Source organism: Arabidopsis lyrata, assembly GCF_000004255.2.
Source record: "Arabidopsis lyrata subsp. lyrata unplaced genomic scaffold ARALYscaffold_8, whole genome shotgun sequence".
NCBI classification, from domain to species: Eukaryota; Viridiplantae; Streptophyta; class Magnoliopsida; order Brassicales; family Brassicaceae; genus Arabidopsis; species Arabidopsis lyrata.
In genome coordinates, this window is record NW_003302548.1 from 18,264,744 (window position 1) to 18,283,996 (window position 19,253).

The 19,253-nt window shown below is 31.9% G+C and overlaps 3 protein-coding genes across 4 annotated transcripts; 1 reads left to right on the forward strand and 2 right to left on the reverse strand.

Annotated features, from left to right (window-relative positions):
- Positions 1 to 2,175: 2,175 nt before the first annotated feature.
- LOC9302297 (protein GLUTAMINE DUMPER 3) lies at positions 2,176 to 3,300 on the reverse strand. Its single transcript, XM_021016158.1, has one exon. It carries the CDS (start codon positions 3,007 to 3,009, stop codon positions 2,563 to 2,565), a length of 447 nt encoding a protein of 148 aa, XP_020871817.1. The 5' UTR covers positions 3,010 to 3,300; the 3' UTR covers positions 2,176 to 2,562.
- A 7,656-nt stretch (positions 3,301 to 10,956) lies between these two features.
- On the reverse strand, positions 10,957 to 13,880 carry LOC9302298 (diacylglycerol kinase 4). Its single transcript, XM_021025995.1, has 10 exons — positions 13,202 to 13,880; positions 12,982 to 13,119; positions 12,815 to 12,900; positions 12,649 to 12,736; positions 12,403 to 12,561; positions 12,248 to 12,318; positions 12,091 to 12,168; positions 11,910 to 11,997; positions 11,708 to 11,824; positions 10,957 to 11,485 (listed from the first exon to the last, which is right to left on the reverse strand). Exons 1-10 carry the CDS (start codon positions 13,676 to 13,678, stop codon positions 11,327 to 11,329), a joined length of 1,461 nt encoding a protein of 486 aa, XP_020881654.1. The 5' UTR covers positions 13,679 to 13,880; the 3' UTR covers positions 10,957 to 11,326.
- A 227-nt stretch (positions 13,881 to 14,107) lies between these two features.
- LOC9302299 lies at positions 14,108 to 16,385 on the forward strand. 2 transcript variants are annotated; one of them, XM_021016316.1, is made up of 9 exons: positions 14,108 to 14,226; positions 14,536 to 14,631; positions 14,721 to 14,807; positions 14,883 to 15,010; positions 15,096 to 15,192; positions 15,289 to 15,366; positions 15,449 to 15,674; positions 15,755 to 15,978; positions 16,078 to 16,385. In XM_021016316.1, exons 2-9 carry the CDS (start codon positions 14,536 to 14,538, stop codon positions 16,183 to 16,185), a joined length of 1,044 nt encoding a protein of 347 aa, XP_020871975.1. In that variant the 5' UTR covers positions 14,108 to 14,226; the 3' UTR covers positions 16,186 to 16,385. The 2 variants fall into 2 exon arrangements, with proteins under 2 accessions (XP_020871975.1, XP_020871974.1); XM_021016315.1 differs by lacking the exon at positions 14,108 to 14,226 and adding an exon at positions 14,251 to 14,388.
- Positions 16,386 to 19,253: the final 2,868 nt, after the last annotated feature.

Consider the following 19,253-nt stretch of genomic DNA (forward strand, 5'->3'; position numbering starts at 1 on the left):
AAAACCTTTTTTCTTAAAGCAAATAATTTTTAACTTTCCAAAATTTTAAATTCTACAACCAAAATACTACAGCAATAAAATCTACAGCCACAGCAAATAAACATACAGTCATATTTCTACAGCAAAAAATGTAAAGCTATAGCTGTTACCAATCAGGCCCTTAAAGTTATAGTTATTAGATTTTTTTTGTCTTTCTTGACTACTAACTAATTTGATATAAATTTTTAATTAGTGAGAACAATCAACAAATGTTTCATTTTAAAATATATTGTCAATATGGGTTAGTCTCACAAGATTATATGTTAACCTAGAGATCAAAATTTCGTTGAGTATCAATAAAATATATACACACATAAACTGTTGTTGGAAATCAAATGATAGTCTAGAGCTAAACAAGCATATGCTTCAAATATATTATATAAACAAAAAACATGGATCATTAGAGACAATGATGGGATTTGAAGTGAATGTGTGGTTAGGTGATTGTTGTGTAAGCAAAGGCCATAGGGACAAAAGGATATGTTTTGTTGTTGTGCCTAAGTAGTCTCATCTCATGTTCTTGATTTTGTCTTCCTCTCAAAGCCATTGTTGCTATTTGGCCTCTACTTTCTTATTATAACTGTTTATCTTGTTTATCAATCATATAAAGAATGATTAAATAGTAGTTTAGGATCAATGATTTCAGAGATAAGTAGAAAAAAAAAAAAGAATATTGAAATGAAAAATTGTTTTCAAAGGGTTGGTAGAGGGAAGTGTGAGCCATGAATGGGCAATCCAAATGAGGGAAGATATATATTAACTTTTTACAATGAATGAGACTTTGAGAAGACATTAAGTACACAATATTTTATGATATTGTTATGTTAAAAAAAATGAAATGAAAGGTAATAATAGAAATGGACCAAAAGATGATATCAACAAACAAGACGTTGAATCATATAATTACATGTGCAATTATGCACCGAAGATTACTTGGCTTTGTTTGTCTTATACTACACAACACTAACCTCCGTACACATCATACACGTGCATTAGATTTAGATATCTCAAACTCGGGGATCTTATAATTAGGCAAACAATGAAATATAATTTAACGGTTTAATTCAGACATATATAGATTTTGGATTTTAATTTAGTATCAGTACGTAGTTGCAATATTTAACTTGGAAGTTCAAAGTTCGAGTTTTTCCACTATGATTTTAAACATGATTAGTCACTATGAATGCAATAGAAACAAGAATACCCACCCAGTTCTCTCACTAGCTTTGAAGATTAGTTTGAGTTTTGGTTCACGATTCTTTGATGTATATTTATATAAAATCTAGTTTAATAATCAACTGTTGGATCAATGTTGGCCCAAAGTTTGTGTAAGGGGACAAAGTGAATATAACTACAATGGGTCCAAATAAAACCCACCATTAGCCAACTTTATTTTCTCGACCCAATAACCAATCCAAAAACTTTTTTACATCTAACATCGGGCTCAACACAACATATATCTATCGTATCCACGTTTAAAGCCGAATAGCCGCCTCCGACAGCTTGATTAAATACTCTTGTTTTAATAAAACAAAACTTTTTGTATGCAACAAAGAAGAACATAATTTGGCAACAAATTGACGGTCATTCATTAAAGTCTAATTTCTGTACTCGAATATTCAGTATTTATAGTTGGTAATCCATTTTCATTAGATGAATGTACATGTAAAAGAATCCATGGCTTAAAAGTAATACTAAAGAAAAGAAGCCTAGTTAGGGCTACAAGATAAGATTGAAAGGGAAAAAGAAAAGAAACCTATTAGTGCAGTTAAAAGTCATTAAAAATTAAATTAATTAGACGATTAGGGTCTCATGACTCTCATAATCTCATTGATTGAAGCTAATTTAACTGCTTCACCTCGCCGCATCAATTTAGAGACACCTATAGAGAATTTTAAATCAGACATTCTTCTGCTCGTGCCTTCACACGTGCCTTTGGTAATCACTTCAATTTTCTCACCTGGAGACTCTTTTGATATTTTCTCTGTTTTCTTTTTTGTTCGGACCACAATTGTCACATTAATCCCACGGAAAAACATGAACGGGACCTTACCATAACAGTACAATTTTTTCATCATATGATCCCTTTGTTTTTTTTGGTGATTTTGAAACATAATCAAGAAATTTCCATTGAAGTCTTCTAAGATAGTTATTTGTTTTTCATTCTCAATTCCATAAATCACAAATTTCCCATTCAAAGTCTCAGAAATTTACATTTTTTTCCCTCATCATGACCTAGATATGGAACATAACTTACAACTAAAAAAAAAAAGCCTAACGAATTAAATGATTCAGAAGGCAAAAGCTGAGATTTTAAATACATCATTGATCAAAGCACCTCCAAATAATCCAATCCCAATTCCAAATTTTCCACCACCGTAGGATTATTAAGTCTCAACATCAAGTAGAGTTCTGACCCGACCCGGATACCCGACGCAACCGGGTCAGAAGCTGCAAACAATTCTTCAAAACTGTTCACAAATAGACGATCCTCTGTTTTTCTCTTCCTTTCCTCTGTTTTTGTCAATGTGTCTCACCGTTACTTTCACTACTCCGCCGCACCACCTGATCATTACCCTCCACGTCATCATCATCTCCATCGTCATCATCGTCACAAGTACACGTTTTTACCGCCGGCGTTGCTAAGTAAGTAGGTTTGATATTTCCGGCCATAATCACCAAGAACTTCTCCGGCAAAGCAACAGGCTTCACCGCTGCTTTTTCAGTTTTGACGTCTCCGGCTTCAAGATCTCTCTCTCTGCTCTGGTTTTCCTCGCCGTCTAGATAACCGGAGAGACGCCAGTACGAGCAAGCGAGGATTAGAAGAGCAAAAGCTATGAGACCAAGCATCGCCGCTAAACCACCAAAGAGATAAGGAACCGGTGAATGCCACGGCGAGTGAGGTCCTCCCATGGCGGTTCTGTTTCCGTCGACGTTTTCTCTCGGAGGGTAATATTGTCTTCCTTCCATATTTTTTTTTTCCACAAAGAGAGAGAAGAAAACAAAAAAGATGGTTTTGAGTTTTGTGTTTTTTTTTTTTAAGAAAATGTTTTGGTGTGAGGAGGAAGATGAGTGACGAAGAGGGTTTTATAGAAGAGAGGAAGCGAATTAACGTTGTGGATTGTGTGTGACGTATCAATTTTCTTTAATTTTATTATTTTGCGTATGAGATTCTTTCTACTTCTGATTTATGGAAAATTTTATTCTTTATTATGTATTTTGTATGTAATGACTAATGAGTGAGTTAGAAAATAAAGCAATATGAATTCAGTTTTTATGTTTATCAATTATCATTGATGATTACATGGAGTCGTGACGTGAGTGCATAACTTATGTCTTATGTTATGTCTTATTTTTGCCGTTTGCCAAAGTAATTGAGGTTGTGTATCAATCCAAAAGGATTAACCATTGTATATGTAATTTGAATTATTATTTTTTTGTAAAAAAAACATTAACAATTTTTCCCTATGAATTTCAAACATACTTTTAAGATAAGGTAAGTATTAAGTTGTATATTAAGAAAACTCTTAATTCAATGGTAAACTTTTTGTTGTGGCTGTTGAGATTTACCATTCTCATTTTTTTGTCCTTTTTAAGTCGCGTACAAACATCTAAAAGAACAAACAAATCTACTTTTGTTTTTTCTAGAGTCAATAAAATGTGTGTTTGTTACATACAAATTTACATAAATGATCGACGTTCACATTCACACCAGTAGCTTTTAAAAATGATTGGTAACATTTATAATCTCAGCAAGGTTAAGGGTTTATATATTTCAAAAATTGAAACTACAAGCTTTACAGAGAATAAATTACGAATTTTGTCCTTTTTTATAAGAGCATTTGTGGATTTTGCCCTTTTTTAAATAGTTTATGCATTTTGCCCTTTTTCATGCTCCAAAAATATGATTTAACATGCGTTTCACTCGTTATGTTTGGGTTTAGTCGGTTCTATTTGTTCTTAGGGTTTAGTATTTGGTATAAAATACGTATTTTTGGAAAAAAAAATCCTAAATATGTACATTTTTAAGTGTTAAAAAAGGCAAAATCCGTAAACTATTCAAAAAAGGGCATTTTCGTAAGTTTTTCCCAAAAAAAAAGATATTTTAAACAATAATCCCCTTTACAGAGGAATGTTATGTAGTATTTTGAGAATAATTTACAAGTTTATATGCATATAGCGAGCCGTGTAATGATGAGTTTGTGTTGGTTAGGTACTGGTAATAAGTTGGGACCCAAATTAATGTGGTCTGTTTCTTAATCAGTATTCCTTACTACTTTTAAGCTTAATCAGTGGATAATTTCAAAAATATCTTCGATTCCATCATACTTCAAGGATAAACAAAAGAATTATAATATTCGTAATCATTTATTGTAACACTTAAACACTGTTTTAGATAATTAACAACCATTCACATAGTGTCGAATCCACTAATAAAATATAGTATGACTTTATGAAAATATCTTCTTAGTGGTTATACTCTCTAATAGTCATCTTAAGATCAACATCTACTTGGTTAATACTTCTTTTTCTAATTTATATTGGCATGAAACTGATGAATTTTCAAATAGAAAACAAGAAAGAAATAAACAATGATTGATGGGATACTAGATAAAGAAACACTGTGAAGAAGAGAGAGGGTTTTTAAGAGGCGATTAAGGGGAATAAGATAAGGACAAGAGACTGACCAAAAACGGTTCCGTTAAAGCCGCTAAAATTTAGGTGAGCGATGCAAACGTGAAGAGATAGCCGGAAACGTAATAACCGTTAACGCCAAACAAGTAAAGTGAACGTTACCTAAAACCAGTGTTCAAGAAAGCGCTAGGCGCTAAGCGGGCGGTGACCCAGTGCCTAGCGCCTAGAACGCCTAATCGGAGCCTAGGCGATTTTTAAGACGGTTTAGACGTTTATAACATAAAACATTATAAATATGATATTATATATAAAAGTTATATATATAAAACTAAAAATTACGAAATTATAAACAAAAACTAAATAAGACATTTATTTATATTTATATTAAATAATATATAAATATTTATAACTATGTATATATAAAACTCTAATTGAAATTGAAAAAATACATTAAACAAGTTCTATATAATTTTAGGCGGTCAAGGCGGTTATCTAGGCGTCGCATGAGAGAGATAGCCGGAAACGTAATAACCGTTAACGCCAAACAAGTAAAGTGAACGTTACCTAAAACAACTAAAAATACATGTTTGTTTAAATCTTCTTACTTCGATTTCCACTATATATAACCAACATTTTGCATCTCCAATATTTTTCTATATGCATGATTGTTAAAAATCAAACAAACAAATGAATTCATATATATGAGACCTTGAAAACTCGGCAAAGAAAGGACTACAAGACTCGCACTCGCTCTCAATAAATTTTCATGCTATATCTATATACATATAAATATTTACTATATATAAACAAATTAATTTCACATATATTCATATGTAGCATATAAAATTATTAGATGATTATCATGATAAGTAAAATGTTTTTATATATCACGTGAACCTGCGCATAAATCCTTTCGAAAATCGAAAATACAATAATACTAATGAAAAAACAGACGGTAGCCCACCACCACCATAAAATGCTTTTAACAAGTGACTATCGAATTTTTATGATATATATATAAAAAATCCACTATGCACCAAAATCATCATTCTAGCAAGAACATAACAAATTTTACGTTTCAAAATTATTTTAATGAAATATTAGAGAAGTACAACAGATTATATATATTAAAAATGAAAAGTGGAAAACCCCAATGAAAAAAAGCTGGAAACAACATACCAAACCATATCCCTGAGGCCTCAATTATCTCATCAATGATAATTTTAAAAACTATATATGAGATAACAAAAAAAGGTCCCACGTTTTTGCACAGTCTATTTGGATCAAAGTTTATTTGGTCAAGTTCCTATCATTTGCTTTTTCTCGATTAGTCACACACATTGAGAAAACGATTAGAACAACTGAAAACAACACACACAACTCACTTTATGATGCTCATTTTTTTTTCAATAGTTTGTTTTACTAGTTTAAAAGAGAGCGTCCGAACTTTTAGACAACTCGATTTAAGAGATCAGTGCATAATTTATTCTCGTTCTCGATGAAACATTTTCGTTATATTTGAAACCAAGTAAAAAACAGCTATATTTGCTAATATCCAAACTGCGATGAGATGACGACTAATAAAATACCTTGAAAATTTCACTAGAGAATGTGAAAATTATTGTCAGAAAATTGCTTTAGTGTTGCCCATATTCAAATTTCTATATCACTATATACTCAGTAATTTCAAATTCCAGTTAGAAAAAAAAAATCAAAATTCTCCCAAATAAACCATTAAAATCAGTACTCGCTACAAACTTCTCTTGTGTTTTTAATTTTCTTGTTTTTAAAAGTATTTTTAAGGTCATTCGCAGAGTTCACTTCCCTCAAATAACCGAAACCATGTGAACAACACTAAACATTTGATCCTCCAAACTCAAAGTCTCAAACCATGTGAACAACACTATAACATTAGATCCTCCAAACTCGATCAATCTCTAGGCTAGCTTTCCTTTTGTCTTTACTTGAGAAAAATCTCCAAGCTACTATATGTATATTCTTTTCTAACATTGTTTTCTTATTAAATCCATCTCCATTCAGGTAATATTTTGTATTTTTTTGCATTTCTGTAAAATATATAGTATATTTTTTTTGCTTTTCCTTTTCCTTACGCTTAAAAATTAGTTTAGCTATGTTTTGGTCCAAAATCATACAGTTATAAGAAAAAACTTAATGTAAGGCATTTTTCTTCTCGAGGTCTCCTGGCAAAGACGGAATTTCTGAGGAATATTTGTTGTGTTTGTTCTTGTCGTCTAGGGAAATTTCGTACTGTTTCGTATGAATAAATTTGTAATAGAATAATGATTTTGGAAATATTTGAATAAATAATTGATAATAAGGGGTCCATTTCTCAGCGTCAGCTTCCCACTCAGAGGTACACGTCAAGAACAAACGATCATTCCATCATTTCCAATCACTTACGTTTTTTTCTCTGTCTATTCTAATCTCTTACGTTACGTCCTCATTTCCACATTTTATTCTTTTCATTTTATTTTATTATTAATCATACAACAAATATAATTAACAATTATTTAATGAGTCCACTAATATTGTGTTAATAGTTTTCTAAGATTTAACTAGGATCGGACCTGCGGTCCACCGCGAGAGAATATTGGTTTACATACGTTAAGTTTAATAGTGCGTGTTTTAAGTTGAGCGAATCGGGTAGTGTACTTATAAATATTCATAATAAAGAATTGTAGAGAAAATGTTAAATGTTTATAATTAAACCGATCATATTAATTATGATTAAAAATAGAATTTTATATTTTAGAATTCTAAAATTAGATGATTCATAGGAATTAGGGCAGTAAAAATAAGTCAAAAACCGTGGGTCGAGCCCAAATCATCTCACTATGGGGCATATTTGTGAAAATATATTAAACCCGTAAATAAACGGGCCACACGGATATTCGCAGTAGATCATAAGTTTTAATCGATTTTCGTCCGCGGGTTGGCGGATCAGCCTGCATGTTAGTATTTATTGATAAAAGTATAATTTATTCAACATTGGGTAATTTAAAAACTTTTAATAAATGAAATTATAATATTTATAAATATAATGAGATATAAAATTATTTCCTCTAATTTTTATTTATTTATTTATTTTAGTAGTATTTTAAATTTTCATTACTTTAAAATTATCTAAACAAAATCCACGGACAACCCCGCAAATCAGCATACATTTGCGGGACGGATTTGTGTTTCATATATGCTATCTGCGGGTCGTGTGGACCAACTAACTATATGTCAAAATATATTTTGCCTATCACAAAACGGGCTTAACGGGACGAATCAACTCGCTTTGACAGCTCTAGTGGGAATATTATTTAAAGTTTAGTCATACAACAAAATAGAGTTTGGACATATGAATAATATAAGAGAAATTGTTAAAAATCTCTTTTGGTGTGCCCCTTTTAGATGTCTATTTTCAAAAATGCCCCTTTTTAAATCTGAAAATTTTATAAAGTTTTATTAGGTTTATAAGGTACTTATGGATTGTAACTACTACTTGAAGACTCGATCCAAATATTTATAAGGTTTTATAAGGTATTTTTAAAGGTTTTACAAGTTATTTTAAAGGATTTTAAAGTTTTCCAAAGGTTTTACAAGATATTTTAAAGGTTCTTAAAGGTATTTAAAATGCATTTATAAGGTATTTATAAAGTATTTATAAGATTTTAGATACATATAAATGTAGTTTGTGTATGTTTTAATAATGTTACATACATATTTGGGTAAATCTTATATTTTTAAGAGCATTTTTTATAAGGTTTTAAAGAAGGGGCATTTTTGAAAAGTGACATTGAAAAAGGGGCATTTTTGCAAAAGCCCCATAATATAATCTATATCCTATTTCTTAGATGAGAGATTGAAACTTTGAAAGGTAAAATATAACGATTAAAAATTAATTATTATTTTTCATGATTCGCAAAATTTAATAAATATTTATCATCTTGTTGAATAATTCTAAAAATCATATTCAAGAAATCTTTATAATTTTAAAATTAAACTTCTTTGGTAAGCTATCAGTATGAAAATACCATAATTTCGTTTAATTTAATTAAATTAAAATTAGTTACATAGATTTCATATCTATTTAATTTATACGACCAAAATAAAAATATCTATTTAATTTATAAAATAGATGGGTTAGTTGTGATAAATTTTCTAGAAATCTTTTGAAGCAAGTAAGATATCTTTCAATTAATGCTAATTGGCTAAAATAAGCAAAATTAATGACAAAACGTTGATTGTTATGGAATTAGTTCAAAAATATATGAACAAATATATTATACGTAATTAATGTATAGTATTGTTCGGAATATACTTTTATAATTAGTTATCATAAATACAATCATATTTTATTTGATTTCAATAAATATTTTATTTTAGTTAGATTTTTCATTATTAAATATTAATTAGAAATCATATTCCAAAAAAAATTCAAAGATCCGATTTCAGAATTTTGAGTCAATTTTCTCATTTTGACCCGATCTATTTGCATTTGTACTTCTCTTTTAATAGTATAGAGATAGTATAGAGATAATTGAATAAAGAAGGGAACATTTTATATATTACAAAAACTCTTAAATGCTTCCAAAGCAAACAATGTTCTGACAAAGATTCCAACCAAATCCCACTCTTTCATTAATCTATTGCGATTAAGTTAAACTCTCATTTTCACTATAGTTTTATATATGGGGATACTCTGAAGTTATAAAACCCATAACTTTGGATCCGATGTGTATATCATCCCATATTAAACTAACATTAATTAGGAACATTATTAACGATATAAATAACTAAAACAGAATATTTCTATATAAGTAAACATATCGCAAATTAATAAAAAAATTATGTGGTCCGTATCAATTCCCTAATCTGAGTTAAGTATAAATGTTGTTTATGCATGAATCTAGATGAAGTGTTAACCATCGTTAAACAGACACGTTTGAAGCGTAGATAATATAGAAAAAGAACTTGGAATATACAAGAGTTTCTAAATCAAATTAATGGTCGTAACTACATCTTAAGTACGATCATTATAATACATGTATGTTTCGGATAAAAAGAGTTGATATTCCATCTTTACCGGTGTTTTCGTTTTCTGGTGGACAAATGCAAACAGCGCAGAGAATAGAGGTAATAAATGGTTTAACAACCAAGAATTGGTATAGCTGATGTTGCTCGTAAGGAAAGAAGAGAAGATATGTTCTAAAATTAGCATATCTTCTATCAAGTAACAAAAATTTAATCTCGTGCATGGTGTGAAACTTCCTTTAGTAAATTTATTGATAAAAATGAAAAAGTATGTTCTTCTTTTGAGAGATGGAAGTACAATTATTATAGGAGACATGAATAATTTCATTATTATTATTATTATTATTTTTTTTCATTATTTTCTTACAAGAAAGGTAGTCCCACGTCTTAATAATGTGATTTCAATCTTTTTGGAACATCATAATTTTGACCCCCCACATATATATATATATATAACACTACTTCAAATTCACAATTCCAATATTTTTATACACTTATAATAAGAAATTATTGTAGTTTTTTTTTAATCCTTTAATTAATACTGCTATATGAAAATAGTTTGTTATACAAGCTTCCGGAAGAAAAAAAAGACGAACAAGGAATCTAAAAGAGAAGAGGATAAAACAAAAATAATCAAAAGTGAGTCAAATAAAAAAAGCGAAGCCGATATAAAGCTAAGTTTATATTTGGCTTCCCGCTTTTCAATTAGTAATTTGTTTTAATTTACGAAATATATGTCGTAATTTTCTCTATACAAAAACTGTTTGAAATTTAATCAGCGTGAAGAAACCGAAAGCGTTAACTAGCAGATTCCGTGATTGAAATTTTAACATCTTTATTAGCTAGTTTGGTCCCATCGAAGCTCACTTTAAAAATTTTATTCAAAACAAATTGTAACGATTTTGAAATATAGAGAGAAGTTTATTTTTCTTGAAAATATATTATGAAATTTACTTTATGTGCTGATATGTACATATTTAAGCTCTGGATTTTGATTTTTACGTCGTAAATTATATGAAGTGAAGCATTAATACACCAACTTATAGGATTGATTATATATCGGCTCCTACAAACCAGTAAGAGTTAATTATATATATTCAATCAACTAATTAGGTTTATGTAGTTTGTAGTTTCTTTCTGTTTGTTTGTTATGAATATAAATAGACATGCATGATCATTGTATAGAAATGATTTTATGATTTGTTAATCTTCTTAAGATTATTCAGTTTTGAAACTTAACCCCTTTGACCCAAAAAAAAAACAAACCTTACCCCTAGACATAATTTACATATAGTGGATTTGGTACTAAAAGTCAAAGTACAGAGAAATTGCAAGTGGTTCGTACGTACAAATGGCAATTAGTACTTTATGAAAGTTATAACTCTTTGGTCCAATTGTATATGTTCTTGTATGAGTGTCCGTCTACTCATCCTCCACTCCAAAATTTTAGTTACTTCTTGCTGAAACCAACCTTGCCATTTTGGTCGCCTTTAAATCGTAGATAAGTATATACTTTTAATTTCCATGTATTTTTGTTATTCACAATTACATTGTTGACAAATATATAATAAGAAGAGATTAATTTGTTTTTAAGAAGTCAAGATAATAGTCAATCTCCTTTGACGACCAAAGACTGGTGAGGGACTCTCTTAATGTCAACAAAGGTAGAGTAGTCTCTGGTCATAGGCTGTTTCCATGGCTCTCCATCCATTTGCATAAACGCATCTTTCCAGTCTCCTCCTCTTATCTCCAGCCGTATCGCTGCCGCCTGTTTGTTAAAACCCATTTTTTTTCGCATTAGCTACCGCGATTTGCCAACGATATATATCATTCAGATTTATGTAGTGTAATTGTATATGTTAGATATGTAAATGGGATGAGAACGAGACTAGACTTCTAGATTTTACTGGTTTTGGAGAAGTTCATTAGATTAAAATATTTGTTAATTATTGATCTATAAAACCGGTTTGGTATGTTAGAATTGAAGTACCTGTGCAATGTGCTTGGCAGATATGAGCTCAACCATAACAAAGGAAGCATGCCATCCTTGCTTTAACCCAAAGATCTCAAGTAGTCCATCATCGGCTTGTGCCTCCACAAAGCCTCTCTGTTACGTACAACACAAGCAACCGTTAATAAGAAGGAGAATTGATAAGAAGATTTGTGGAGTGAGAAGAATGTGTTTGTTTTACTTTTTCAAGATAATCTTGTTTGAGATTTCCCCAAGGGTTTCTTCCACTTCCATAGCTATGTAGATTCAATGCAACAACTGCTCTTACACTGTCCCCAAAAACCAGCAAACATGCACACATGTTTCATTAGAAACCCAATTAAGAGCTTTTAAATGTGTTCTTGTTTCTATTCTGTAGATACCTTTTGGGAACTGGTACTTTCTCCCACTCGGATGAGTCCAACTTTTTTATATGCAATGTCATAATGTTCTTGAGACCCCTAAAACCCGATAGTTACAAACCGGTTTTAGACCACAATTTGAGGTTGTAACATATATTGTCTTGGTGTTAATATATACCTTAAACCCGGGTCGTTTATGCAGTGTGTGAGGAACCAACCCTGAGAGCAACCATATCCTGAGTATATAATCTGCAACAACAAAGCGTTAGCTTTCTTTCTTGATAAAAAAACTTCCTAGAGAAAATTATCATTCTCAAGAGGTTTTGGTAAAACCTTATTGGCGATAGGGCCATTTGCAAGGTAAGGCTTTTCATTGCGCAAATGGTGAAAACCGTAAGCCACTTGAGCATCCATACCTATACTAAAGTAATTGTAGAAGACTCCTTCATAGCCATTCGTCGATGGAGGCATCTCTCCCTCTATCTCCAAACCCTGCTACACAAAGACTAACTAATTATAATCCAAAGACTAATGATCACAAAGAGTGTTAATTTTGTGTCCTAGTGAGAAAATCAAAACCTGGTCAATGTAACATTCTTGTGTAGCTTTTAAAGAATAAGGAGGATCCACAATTTCACCAGAAGGCATTGTAATCAGAATATTCCAACTACATCAAGATTTCAACATCAAAATATTAAGCAGAGAGCTCAAGAAACATATTGTTCATATCATGTACTAATTTTACCTATCTAAACGGCTTATAGGAGCAACACTAGCCCTATGAAGTGTTCGTTTTATCGCAGATTTCCACGCAAATGGGAATGAACCTCCCTAAAAACACCAACATAAACCCTAATTAGAACAGAGCTTGATTAAAGATACAAATAAAGACAATAAGATCTGTTTTTTCACCCATCCGAAACTTCTTGAAAGATCGTTTCCGGTTCCGAGTGGCATAATAGAAACCGGAGGAACAGGTAGCCGGTTTTGTAAATTGAGTTCACCGAGACATCCTAGAACCCAACCAACGGTTCCATCTCCACCTGCAACCTGTAATGAGTGATCAAACCAGTGGCAATAGAAAAAGACATTTCAAATTTGGATTAAAGATCAATCAATAAAAAAAAAGTACCACAATTCTCATCTTTTCACGAATCTCTTTAGCACATTCGTCACCTCGAGACGCTAATGCCTCTAAGCATCCCAATCCATATCGAATAAACTCGTTAGGCTTCACTTCCGTTAGATCAAACACCTGTTCTTCGCTAATAAGATTCTGGAGACGTTCCTTGATGAGAGGACCTTGACGACCACCGCTTTTGGGATTAACGAAGACCATCAGAGGAACCTCAGGCGTCAAAGCGTTGTCTAACGGCGGTGCTACAGAGGAGGAAGCGGCGAAGGAATCGTCTTTACGGAGAATGCAATCGCGGATTGCGATGCGGAGGTATTTAGGAAGCATAACTCTTTGACGAAGCTCTGCTTTAGAGACTCTTATGCTTGCGAGATTGACCAATAAGGAGACTTTCATTGCTCCGAACGAATCGAGAGAAGAATGTCGTGGAATCATCCTCGCCGTCACTGAATCACCAATCGATGGTGATTCCATCTCCCCAAAAAAGTTTGAAACTTTTAATCTTCCTGAAGAATTAGTATATGAAAAAACAGAACAAATTGAGGAATTCTGGGTTTTTGTGAAAAGATAAGAAGCTTGAATCTTTGTTGTTGTTTTTTTTGATAAAAGGAAAGATAAAATCTGAAAAACAAAAATTAGTTAAGAGGAAGAAGAAGAAGGAAATCCAAAAATTGAAACAGATCAGAGAGGAAGAGATTTGTTCTGTTTTTTCTGTTTGTTTTGTTTTTTTCGACCGTTGAGCTTATTTTCAGGACAAATAAAATACCATATTAATTTATTGCAATTTCCTTTGTTAAATGGAAATCGTAAGAATTAGTAGTAGCAACTTTTTGTTATTTATATCAAGCCCATTGGGCTTATAAGGGCCTATTTAGAAAAGCCTGTAGATTTAAATCTGCAAATCACAAAGGAAACGTCAATGGTGGATCTGACCGCCACTGTCAATGTCATCACCGCCAAAGTAGAGTTGACTCCACTCAACAGAAACTGAAACAGAGAGAGAGAGTTTGAGACTTTTTAAGGTAAGCTCATCTTTCTCTATGTTTTGCAATTTTTTTTAGATTTGCTCAAAGGTTAAGTTTTTAGGGTTTTGCAAACTTGAATTCTCGGAAAGACGAAAACTTGCAACTCCGATTTGGGAAATTCATGTTTCGGAAATTTGATTTCTTTGAAAGCTAATCATGGTATTGTCTATGATCAGAACAATGCATAGTCTAACTACTGTTTCATGTGATGTGAAGTGATGTTACTTATATCTGAGATCAATTTCCATGGAATTTAAACAAGAAACTTATGAGTACTGCTGATATGTTGAGTGATGAAATTCTCAGATGTCAGAAACAGATTTCAAAGTGTTGCTTGAGACATTCACATTCCCTGCTGATTCAGCTCCCTTCAAGAGTTGTCATGCCTCTACCATAGTTGAGGTTTAGACCATCACAAGGTCCTTTTGCTTCGAGCTTTAGTAGTATCAGACAGTGATGGATTGGGTCCTCAACTTATACATTTTGTGAAGGTTGTTGAAGATCATTTTCTGACTGCGTATTTCGGAGGCACCACGGAAGGAGCACCTGATGTCAAAATCTGGTTGCAGCATTTCAAGGTAGTAGTTAGACTTCTCAATCATTTAGAGTCTCTAACGTCATAATTATGTGTAACAATTGATTGGTTATTTCAGGATGGTCAATGGGATTCACCGGTTATTGTTGATGAAGAGCCAGGAGTTCCAATGTGGAACCCTGTCTTGTTCAAACTTCCATCTCAAGAGCTCTTATTGTTCTACAAAATCGGCCAGGAGGTTCAAAAGTATGTCTTTCAATTAACCGAGTAACTCTTTTGTTTTGTTTCATTTTTTTTATCTGTTTTGTTTTTGTTTTGGTGATAAGCTCAGATGGAGCGGTTGCATGAAACGATCTTACGATAAAGGTAGAACTTGGACTGAAAGAGAACAGCTTCCTCCCGGGATTCTCGGTCCCATCAAAAACAAGGTACTTGTTGCATTGCACAGACTCGATTACTCGATAAAGATTAAACCTTTTGTACTGGTTAGAGACTTAGCTTCCTTCTTCTTCTTTCTTCTGCAGCCTATATTGCTTGAAGACGGTACACTCCTTTGCGGATCATCTGTTGAGAGTTGGAATTCGTGGGGAGCGTGGATGGAGGTTCCCTAAAACTATTTGGTTTGATTTCTGTATTTAGAGTATGCTACAATGCTTTTACACCGAAATGTGTTGGTTGATTCAGGTCACTTCAGACGCAGGTAGATCATGGAGAAAGCAAGGGCCAATATACATTCAAGGCAAAAGTCTTAGCGTGATCCAACCGGTTCCATACCAAACCGCAGCTGGGAAATTACGGGTTTTACTCAGATCCTTTACCGGCATTGACAAAATCTGTATCTCAGAATCTTCTGATGGCGGTGAGAACTGGAGTTTTGCAGTACCAACGGTTCTCCCAAACCCAAATTCAGGTTTCTTGAAATCGAAACAAAACACATTGTATAAATTAGTCTTCGTTTTAGCGCGATTTTATTAACGAAAATATCGACAGGTATCGATGGAGTCAAGCTAAAGGATGGTAGGCTAGTGCTTGCTTACAACACAGACTCAAGAGGTGTGCTCAAAGTAGGGGTTTCTTTAGACGACGGTGATTCATGGACCGATGTTTTAACGTTGGAGGAATCTCCGGGAATGGAGTTTTCGTACCCAGCGGTTATACAAGCCGGAGACGGGAATGTCCACGTCACCTATACATATAACAGGACACAAATTAAGGTATAATTAAGACAGTTAAATGTGATTAACAAAGAGTTTAAGAGTTTGGTTTCTTTTGATGTTTTTATTCAATCACTTTTGAGTGGTCTCCATACGCAGCATGTTGTGCTCAAGACTGCGACAGATATCGATTCAAAGCCATACCGACATCGTGAAGCAGGAGGAGGACACGTGAACTTGGGTTTGTACGAACTAAACATTAATTAATTAGCTATTTGTCTCTTGAACCATTGATGTGGAGTGTGACTTTCTTCTTACGGAAGAACAAAGAATTTTCTCTTTCTTGTCTTGTAAGTTATGGATTGATCCATTCTTGAGTTTGTAAAGTTGCTACTAGCTACTAGCTACTAGATGAACATTATTGTCTATTTATTGAAATCATATAAGTTAGAGATTTGCTTTTTCCATACGTATATATCGTGGATTTGTTGATGACAAAAGATTCTATCATTTATGGATTTATGTAAGACTTATTTAAATAATTGTAGACTATAGTCCAAAAATAATAATGAAAGGAAATACTTCATTGTCGGTATAGTTGAGTTTTATTAAATTTTGGTTGGGACTTAAAAAATATAAAGGAGAATTGGGTGTGATTGATGGATACCATTTATTTTTAAAAAATGGAAAATTACTTATTTCCATATTCAAAAATATCATTACTATCAGTAATGTGTCATTTGTACCGTTCATATTACGTATCTATTTGTGAATAAAGGATTAAGAACATCATTAGAAAATGTGTTATTTTTAAGATTCTTTGGTTTTTCCGCAATTCCGTTCAAATGTCACGTTTAAGCGCGGTTGCGGTTATACATATTTAATATCAAATATCAATTATCAAAAACTGCATTAATGTACAATTCAATATATTATCAAAAATGATTCTTTTTATAACATTTTTAGTTATGAACTTTTTTATTTTATTTTACAAATGAATAAGTAAAAACAATTATACGGTTGAAAGATTATTTTAGAAATCATATTTGTATATCTATGATCCAAAGCATGTGAGATTTTACATTATTCAAAATATATTGTGTGCGTAAAAATCATGATTTACCGAACCGCCTGCAACAAATAGAATACCAAAAATACCATGGCTTATGTATTAATAATTTAATACGACCCCATAATTAATAGTTTAATACGTATGCGTCTAGACCAAAAAAGGGTTGTGTCTAGGTACAGTGTAATATATAACCGCAAACCTTTTTTGTTATTTGATAACACTTTTTTTTTTTTTTTCTTCTAGCTATATAGTTATATTTATGTGTGTGATGTGTTGTGTGTCTGTGGTCGAGATAAGTGTGTATTTTTAATGCTGGTGCCGCGTTGGGGTACTTGCAGAAATACGCATACGTATATTAATTTATTTATTTTCTGTCGCCATATTAGTCTTATTTATAAACAAAATAGTATAATGTACCGACTAAAAAGTAATGAAAAATTGTGATACTGTATTCTCTTAATGGATGAATCCAATGTGTTTACATGCCCGGCGGGAATTTCGGGAGTTGTATCTTTTTTTGATTGATGATCGAAGCAACACTTTTTTGTTTTTTAAACTGATACATTCAATGTTATTGCACCGAAGATAAGCCCACATGCATTGATGACCAAAAGAACAAAAAAAAACAACTACTCTAGTTTATTTTATTTTTATTCAAAGTCCCAACAATCAAATTCACTTACATACTGTTAACGTGCTTGTATACATCGTAAATATGCCAAAATACAAATATATCAAGCAATAATCTAAATTTCCGGAGACGTTCCAACTCGATAGAATGGAGAACAAAGTGTGCAAGAGCCATGATGGGGCCAATTATTTCTTAAAGTATTAGATCATGTTTTTGGTCAATGTATATATGCTGATAGCTAATTTCATATACGCGCTAGACATCCGTCGATAATTAAATGTCTCAAACTGTGTCGAGGAATTGTGATAAATTTGATGTTGAAGTTGAACAATAAAGTCTCGAGTAATACATAGTAATATATGAATGTAAAAATTACAAACGCATAAGATAGTCACAATCGAATAGACTTTATATATAAATATAAATACAAAACTTTGAGTTTTGGCTTTTTGATATTTTGTTTTTCAAAGAAATTTGATATTGTAAAGTAAGAACAGTCTTTTTTGTTGAATATAAATTTTACATTCATACAAAAACAAAAAGTAAATTCTCCCTTTTGTAAAACATTGTTTTTATTATATTAAAAACATTATTATGTGGACTTTTATTGAAATGGAAAATAAATGTGGATAGATATTTTGTGTGGTTGCGATGGTCCCTTGGGCACTGAATAAATAATCACCTAATTTTTTGTTTCATGTAATGAATGTGCCTAAAGATAAGCATCAAGGAAGGCCATATGATCCAAACAAATTAAACACACACTTAGCATTTATTTCTTTTTTGCGTTATTATTTATTCATTATCTAGCATATTCATTATGAAAGACAGACAACTGATTTTTAAATTGGATGTTAAATGCTCGTATATTAATGGATATGAAAAGTACGTATAGTTACTTTACATGGATCATAACCATAGGAAGTGAGGGAAAAAGGTATTTAAATGCTCGTATATTTATTGATTTTATGAAGCCATTGACTTTTTATTAGCATTCCTTTTTTACTCGAATGCGGAAATTAATGAGTTAACAAATACTTTACATGGGTCACAACATGTAATTAATGAGTTAACAAATGCGGAAATGTTCAAGATATGTTTATTTACAAAAAAAAAAAAAAAGGTGGTGAGGCTCCTATATTTGTTGTATACATGTGCATTGGGAAAATATTCCAAGTAGTATGGTTTTGTGGTAGACAGAAGATAAGTAAGACTTCTCCACTATTTCATGATGCGAACAACGTTGCCTCATTTGATTCCGATTCTTTCTTTTCCTAGCAACCCACTAACTAAAATAAACCAACTTCTAGAAAGTTCTTACGCGTATATATAACCTCTTTCAAATCCATCCTTATACAGGAACACGATTTAAGATTAAAAACATAAGATGAGAAAACATCAAGACACAGATATGGTTAGCTTAACCTGTGTAACGACTAAGGAGATTTGATTAGCCTGATGATGGAATCCTCAATATTCAATTCCAAAATGGAGTAGGATTAGAGAAAAACTCTTAACTCCATAGAATTGCTCAACTTCTTTTTTAAATGAAAAAATGTGTTGGAAATGCTTTTAGTACGTACCAAATCATATAGGAAAATATGTTTCTACAGTCTACTCCACACATATTAA

Coding starts and splice junctions, on each gene's coding strand:
- LOC9302297 (XM_021016158.1), bottom strand. CDS start 3,009: ATGGAAGGAAGACAATATTACCCTCCGAGAGAAAACGTCGACGGAAAC.
- LOC9302298 (XM_021025995.1), bottom strand. CDS start 13,678: ATGGAATCACCATCGATTGGTGATTCAGTGACGGCGAGGATGATTCCA. Junction 12,737..12,814: donor CCTATAAGCCGTTTAGATAG/GTAAAATTAGTA, acceptor ATCTTGATGTAG/TTGGAATATTCTGATTACAA. Junction 11,486..11,707: donor CTGCCAAGCACATTGCACAG/GTACTTCAATTC, acceptor TTTAACAAACAG/GCGGCAGCGATACGGCTGGA.
- LOC9302299 (XM_021016315.1), top strand. Junction 15,367..15,448: donor CGTGGGGAGCGTGGATGGAG/GTTCCCTAAAAC, acceptor TGGTTGATTCAG/GTCACTTCAGACGCAGGTAG. Junction 15,979..16,077: donor ATAACAGGACACAAATTAAG/GTATAATTAAGA, acceptor CTCCATACGCAG/CATGTTGTGCTCAAGACTGC.